Source organism: Rhinopithecus bieti, unplaced genomic scaffold (genome assembly GCF_001698545.2).
Source record: "Rhinopithecus bieti isolate Rb0 unplaced genomic scaffold, ASM169854v2 scaffold_5889, whole genome shotgun sequence".
Lineage (NCBI taxonomy): Eukaryota > Metazoa > Chordata > Mammalia > Primates > Cercopithecidae > Rhinopithecus > Rhinopithecus bieti.
In genome coordinates this window covers 881,580-889,217 of record NW_016805277.1, presented here as the reverse complement: position 1 = coordinate 889,217, position 7,638 = coordinate 881,580, and the positions used below count along the sequence as shown (strand labels likewise).

Sequence of the window (7,638 nt, the reverse complement as noted above, 5' to 3'; positions counted from 1 at the left end):
AAAAAAAAAAAAAAAAAAAAAAAAAGGTGGGCATAGTGGCACACACTTTTATGTTTTTGGTCCCAGCTACTTGGGAGGCTGAGGTGGGAGGATGCTTGAGGCCGGGAGATTAAGACAATCCTGAGCAACATGGTAAGACACCGTCTCTACAAAAAAAAAAAAAAGGTGGGGGGTGGGTGTGGTGGTGTGTGCCTTTAGTCTCAGCTACTCTGGAGGTTGAGGTGGAAGGATTGCTACGGCCCAGGAGGTCGAAGTTATAGTGAGTGGCAATCGAGCCGCTGCATTCCACCTGGGTGACAGAGTGTGACCTTGTCTCAGAAAAGAAATAAATAAAATAAAAATAAAAAGGCTGCATGCGGTGGCTCGTGGACTGTAATCCCAGCACTTTTGGAGGCTGAGGTGGGGGGATCACTTGAGGTCAGGAGTTCCAGACCAGCCTGACCAACGTGGTGAAACTGCCTCCTCTACTAAAAATACAAAATTGGCCGGTGTGGTGGTGTAGGCCTGTAATCCTAGCGGCTTGGGAGGCTGAGGCAGGAGGATCGTTTGAACCCGGGAGGCAGAGGTTGCAGTGAACTGAGATGGTGCCATTGCATTCCAGCCTGTGCATCAGAGTTTTTTATTTTAAAAAATAAAATAAAATAAAATAAAATAATTAGCTGAGTGTGATGACGCCTGCCTGTAGTTCCACCTTCTTGGGAGGCTGAAGTGGGAGGATTGCTTGAGCCCTGGAGGGTTGAAGTTGCAGTGAGCTGTAATCATACCACTTCACTTCATCCTGGGTAACAGAGTGGGGCCTGTTTCTAAAAATAAAAATAAAAGCATTAACAAGGTTGTGTCACTCCTCTGCTTAAAGTCTTCCAGTAGATTTTCATCTTGGTGTAAAAGACAGGGTCCTTATATAATGGCCAGTAAGGCCTTCCAGGTTTGGCTTGCCTGCTGTTTTTCTGACCTCATCTTATGGCACACTCTGTTACTCTTTCAACACTAGCGGCAACTGGCATCCTTGCTGTTCCTTGAATGCACCAGTCAAGCTTCCTCTTTAGGGACTTTGCATTTGTTCCTTTTGCATGGAAAATTCCCTGTGTATCTACATGGCTCCTTTATTTCCTCCAAGCCTCTGTAACAAATGTCATATTTATATTGTGTATAAACCTTTTTTTTTTTTTTTGAGACGGAGTCTCACTCTGTCGCCCAGGCTGGAGTGCAGTGGCCAGATCGCAGCTCACTGCAAGCTCTGCCTCCCGGGTTTATGCCATTCTCCTGCCTCAGCCTCCCGAGTAGCTGGGACTACAGGCGCCTGCCACCTCGCCTGGCTAGTTTTTTGTATTTTTTAGTAGAGACGGGGTTTCACCATGTTAGCCAGGATGGTCTCGATCTCCTGACCTCGTGATCTGCCCATCTCGACCTCCCAAAGTGCTGGGATTACAGCCTTAAGCCACCATGCCCGGCCGTGTATAAACCTATTTATACAGTGTTTGTTTCTTCACTTGTCTGCCGTCTTTTCCTTTACCAGAATGTAAGCTGCCCAGAGCTCAAAGGCAGGAGCTTGGTTTGTTTTGTTCACTGTCCTTGCCTCTCTTTCTTTTTTTTTTTTTTTAGTGGGGGTTTGGCTGTTGCCCAGGCTGGAGTGCAGTGGCCGGATCTCAGCTCACTGCAAGCTCCGCCTCCCGGGTTTACGCCATTCTCCTGCCTCAGCCTCCCAAGTAGCTGGGACTACAGGCGCCAGCCACCTCGCCCGGCTAGCTTTTTTTTGTATTTTTTAGTAGAGACGGGGTTTCACCGTGTTAGCCAGGATGGTCTCGAACTCCTGACCTCGTGATCTGCCCGTCTTGGCCTCCCAAAGTGCTGGGATTACAGGCTTGAGCCACCGCGCCCGGCCGCCTCTCTTTCAAGACAGATTTTCCACCTCTACATGTGCCTATGCTGAAGCAGAAGGGTTCATTTTTTTCCCTCATAATTTCAGAAAATTCATAAAAGTTCTTCGAGTGTTAAATTTGTCTGCTGAAATTATTTTTGGAAAAAATGTAATGAAATATAATAGAAGCTAATGGTGTTTGCTGAACTTAATCTTTGACTTACTGTTCTAGCCACTATCGAAAACGATCGGCATCACGGGGTCGCTCTGGAAGTCGGTCTAGAAGTCGCTCACCCTCAGACAAAAGAAGTAAACGTGGAGATGACAGGCGATCTAGAAGCAGAGATAGAGATAGGAGGAGAGAGAGGTCTCGTAGCAGGGATAAAAGAAGATCTCGGTCAAGGGACAGGAAGCGTCTGAGGTAAGACATTAATTAATTTCCGAAGGACTAGTGATAAATTGGGCCGTCTCAGCTATAGCACACTTCTTCAAAAGTGTGTTTTCAATGCCCTTTTCTTTATCCCCAACTTGCTTGATTAGACCCAGAGGACTGTGCCTACAAAGACTCTATCAAATAGTGTTTTATTTTATTATTTTTTACATCTTTTTTGAGACAGAGCCTCACTGTGTTGCCCAGAGTGGAGTGCAGTGATATGATCTCAGCTCACTGCAACCTCTACTTCCCAGGTTCCAGTGATTCTCATGCCTAAGCCTCCCAAGTAACTGGGATTACCGATGTGCACCACCGCGACTGGCTAATTTTTGTGTTTTTAGAAGAGACGGTGTTTTGCCCTGTTGGCCAGGCTGCTCTTGATCTCCTGGCCTCATGTGATCCTCCCACCTTAGCCTCCCAAAGTGCTGAGATTACATGTGGGAGCCACCGCGTCCAGCCATCAAACAGTATTTTTAGTTTGGAGACTTGAGGCTGTATTTCCTGTAACCCAAAGATATCCCTTGAAGCCCTCCGAGGGATGTACAAAATGAAGTAAAAAGTAAAGTACTAAGTTATATGCAAGGGGGTTCTATTCCAGTTCTGCTCCAGGAGAGCTGACCAAGGTGTTAATTTTGCTTTCCTCTATTTTTTTTTTTTTTTGCCACCCTTGTTGAAATTTGTAGAATTTTCTTCCTCTCTCCCTCCTTCCCTCCCTCCCTTCCTCCATCCCTCTCTTCCTCTCACCCTATCTCCTTCCCTTCCTCTCCCTCCCTCCTTTCTCCCTCTCTCTTTCTCTTTCTTTTCTTCCATTTGCTGAACAGTGTGTTTAGAGCAGCCTCTAAAGCAGACAGAAAAAGGAAACAAAGCAGACTCTCTCCAAGCCTCTTAAACTATTTTAATGAGCTGTCATAGATTTAAACTAAAGAGCGCCTTAATCTTTATTTGTTTATTTATTTATTTTGAGACAGAGTCTCACTTTGTCACTCAGTCTGGAGTGCAGTGGCGCGATCTTGGCTCACTGCAACCTCTGCCTCCTGGGTTCAAGTGATTCTCATGCCTCAGCCTCTTGAGTAGCTGGGATTATAGGCATACTCCATGACGCCCAGATAATTTTTGTATTTTTAATAGTGGCAAAGTTGGCCAAGCATGGTGGCTTATGTCTGTAATCCCAGTCCTTTGGGAGGCTGAGGTGGGTGAATCACAAGGTCAGGAGTTTAAGACCAGCCTGGCCAACATGGTGAAACCCCGTCTCTACTGAAAAAAAAAAAAAAAAGAGTTAGCCAGGTATGGTGGTGCATGCCTGTAATCCCAGCTACTTGGGGAGGCTGAGGCAGGAGAATCACTTGAACCTGGTGAGGGTGGAGTTGCGGTGAGCAGAGATCGTGCCATTGCACTCTAACCTGGGCAACAAAAGCAAAATTCTGTCTCAAAAAAAAAAAAATTAGCCGGCATGTTGGTGCATGCCTGTATTCCCAGCCGCTCGGGAGGCTGAGGCAGGATACTTGCTTGAACTCGGGAAGCGGAGGTTGCAGTGAGCCGAGATGGTGCCACTGTACTCCAGCCTGGGCGACAGACAGATCAGGACTCCATCTCATAACAGAAAAATAGAAAGTAATCTTCTGTGCACACCACACCCAGCCAATTAAAAACAGCTTTTCATAGGGATAGGGGTCTTAACTGTGTTGCTAGTGGCCTCCCAAAAGGTTGGGACTACAGGTATGAGATACCATACCTTTCCCAGTTTCTCATTAAAATAGGAAAGGAAGACAAGGTTGTGTTGTGAGTGGATCACAGAAAGAATTTAACTTCATCCTTTTCAGACATTGGAGTACATTGGTGTTACATAGGATTCAGAGAAAATATTCTCCCGTGACAATGTGGATAGTGCTAATTCATTTTCACATTTTGTGGTCCTAGGACAATTTCACACAATTAATTCAAGTACTTAAGTGAAAATGGTTATTTAACATTTGGTCTTTGACTTTTTCGTGTGAAAGTAGAATCATAAGATTTTAGAGCAAGAAGGATTTCAAAGATAGATGTCAAGTGAAGTCTCCATATTTTATAGATGATGAAACTGAGACCCAGAAAGTTGGAGATCTGACCTGTATCATGTCATTAGTTACCAGGAGTAGCAGGATAGAAATTCTTGCCTCTTCATCTTCAGATCAGTGATCTTTTAGTAGCCCCATTATGCCCATCCTTATACTTAGGTTTAGGCTATCTGAAACTAGATATTCTATCTTAGACCATCAATTTTAAATCGATGTTAATTACAGATTTATTATGTTTTTTCACAAACATCTTTATGAAATTAGTATTCTCTGGCCTGGCATGGTGGCTCATGCCTGTAATCCCAGCACTTGGGGAGGCTGAGGCAGGCAGATCACCTGAGGTTGGGAGTTCGAGACCAGCCTGACCAACATAGAGAAAGCCCATCTCTAAAAATACAAAATTGGCTGGACATGGTGGCGCATGCCTCTAATCCCAGCTACGCAGGAGGCTGAGGCAGGAGAATTGCTTTAATCCAGGAGACAGAGGTTGTGGCGAGCCGAGATTGTCCAATTGCACTCTAGCCTGGGCAACAAGAGTGAAACTCTGTCTCCAAAAAAAAAAAAAAAAATTAGCCTGGCATGGTGGTGCAGATCTGTAATCCCAGCTACTGGGGAGACTGAGGCAGGAGAATCACTTGAACCTGGAAGGCGGAGGTTGCAGTGACCTGCAGTTGTGCCACTGCACTCCAGCCTGGGTGACAGAACTGAGACATTGTCTAAAAAAAAAAAAAATTAGTATTCTCATTTCTTTCATTGAGCACTTGTAAGACTTGGCTTTACTTCATTGAGACCTCTGCCTTTAATAATGGTAGTAATTAAGATTCTTTCAGGACAGAATCCTGATCTGAAATAGTAACTCCATTTGGTCATAGAATAAATGAAAAGTGTCCCCCTTTCAGGCGTTCCAGAAGTAGAGAGAGAGACAGAAGCCGAGAGCGAAGAAGATCTCGAAGTAGAGACAGGAGACGCTCAAGGAGTAGAAGTCGGGGCCGGCGATCCCGATCCTCCAGTCCTGGCAATAAAAGCAAGAAAATTGAGAACAGGTAATGTTATCATTGGGCTGCATCTGTAATGCATATTGGGGACTGCTTCCCTTCTCTGCACCTTTCTTTTTTTTCCTTTAAATTTATTTTTGTAGAGAATTAACTGTATTTGGCTCCTACCATGAACTGTTGGCAGTGTTTTATTTTAATCGGTTATAATGTTTATAATTCAGCTGGAAAATACTAGATTCTGTCAGTTTTAACAGTCAATACGTTGTATTCTTATTTAATACATACTAGTGATTGGAAATGTATTTTACAGACAACTTTGTAGAAACTGTCGTTTTCTTTTCAGACAGGGTCTCACTCTGTTGCCCAGGCTGGAGTGAAGTGGCAAGAACATAGCTCACTAACCTCAAACTTGTAGACTCAAGTGATCCTCTCACCTAGGCCTCCAAAAGTCCTGGGATTATAGGTGTGAGCCACTCTGCCCATTCTGGAAGTTCTATTTCAGTTAAAAACAAAATATAAATTCAGAAAAAGTGAGCAAAATATAAATATATAGTTTATTAAGATTGGGCGCGGTGGCTCATGCCTGTAATCCCAGCACTTGGGGAGGTCGAGGCAGGCAGATCACGAGATCAGGAGGTCGAGACCAGTCTGGCCAACATGGTAAAACCCCGTCTCTACTAAAAATACAAAAATCAGCTGGGCATGGTGGCACATGCCTGTCATCCCAGCTACTTGGGAGGCTGAGGTGGGAAAAATGCTTGAACCAGGAGGTGGAGGTTGCAGTGAGCTGAGATGGCACCATTGCACTCCAGCTCTGGGCAACAGAGCAAGACTCTGTCTCAGAAAAAAACAAACAAAAAAACATGTAGTTTATTAAGTAATTATAAAACAAACATCATATGCCCACCATCAAAGTCAAGAAATAAAACATTGTCAGTATCCCATAAGTCCTCCATTTATCTTCTCGGCCTCCCAAAGTGCTGGGATTACAGGCTTGAGCCACCGCGCCCGGCCGGGTTGTCTTCTTAAAAGAATTAAGAAGATCCGAGACGGGCAGATCACGAGGTCAGGAGATCGAGACCATCCTGGCTAACACAGTGAAACCCCGTCTCTACTAAAATACAAAACTAGCCGGGCGAGGTGGCGGGCGACTGTAGTCCCAGCTACTCGGGAGGCTGAGGCAGGAGAATGGCGTGAACCCGGGAGGCGGAGCTTGCAGTGAGCTGAGATCCAGCCACTGCACTCCAGCCCTGGCGAGAGTGAGACTCTGCCTCAAAAAAAAAAAAAAAGGCTATTTATAAGGTCGGGTGTGGTGGCTCACACCTGTAATCCCAGCACTTTGGGAGGCTGAAGTGGGCGGATCAGCTGAGGTCAGAAGTTCGAGACCAGCCTGACCAACATGGAGAAACCCCATCTCTACTAAAAATTCAAAAATCAGCCGGTCGTGGTGGCGCATGCCTGTAATCCCAGCTACTCAGGAGGCTGAGGCAGGAGAATGCCTTGAACCAGGGAGGCAGAGGTTGCGTTGAGCTAAGATAGCACCATTGCACTCTAGCCTGGGCAACAAGAGCAAAACTCCATCTCAAAAAAATAAAAACGATGTTTATAGTAACTCATTTAGACCATATTTGGGGGAAAAGGACATCTATACTATTGGGTTGCTTGCCTCAATTCTTCACATCCCATTTTGTTTTTGTTTGCTTAAAACATACTTCTAAAAGTGAAAACTCAAAAGCAAAAAGTTCCAATTCTGAATTTGGTATACAGCAATAAAAATTTTATAAATACCTTCCAATTTCACATGTATGAATCATTTCTTTGATTAAATCCTTGTGCTGGAGTAAAAATTAAGATCCTAACTCAACAAGAAAAGTTACAATGTGCAGACTTAACATTAGACAATTCAGTTTCTTTCATTTTATTTTTCAGATGACTTCATTTCTCAGGACAGAATGACACAAATACAAGCAGTCTCTAGGGCTGGCTGAGACTACGTTTATCTGTTCTCCTAAAAGCTCTAGTTCAGCTCCCAAAAGAAGAATTACAAATCTGAGAAGTTAGAGGAAAGGTACAGAATAAGGATTCTGATTAAACAAGAAAAAATCAATTAATGACATTGGTACTCTGTTCTTCATATCAGTAATAATACAAACTCAGCCCTTTTAAATCAGAGCATCTGCCATTCTATTTCTAATAAAGTAGTTTTGCTACCTTTAAAGTAAAAGAATTACATGAAGGTGTAAACCAATTTGCCTCCTTTAGAGACACTGCAATATAAAAGAGGATTTTTTTTTTTTT

General features: G+C 44.0%; 1 protein-coding gene across 1 annotated transcript in view; it reads left to right on the top strand.

Annotated features, from left to right (window-relative positions):
- The window catches only part of DDX46 (DEAD-box helicase 46), an 84,522-nt gene that overhangs the window by 3,407 nt on the left and 73,477 nt on the right, over positions 1-7,638 (top strand). Inside the window, exons 2-3 of the mRNA XM_017871920.1 lie at positions 2,091-2,279; positions 5,245-5,388. Of these exons, the coding sequence (XP_017727409.1) occupies positions 2,091-2,279; positions 5,245-5,388 (333 nt within the window). The remainder of the gene's footprint in view (positions 1-2,090; positions 2,280-5,244; positions 5,389-7,638) is intronic.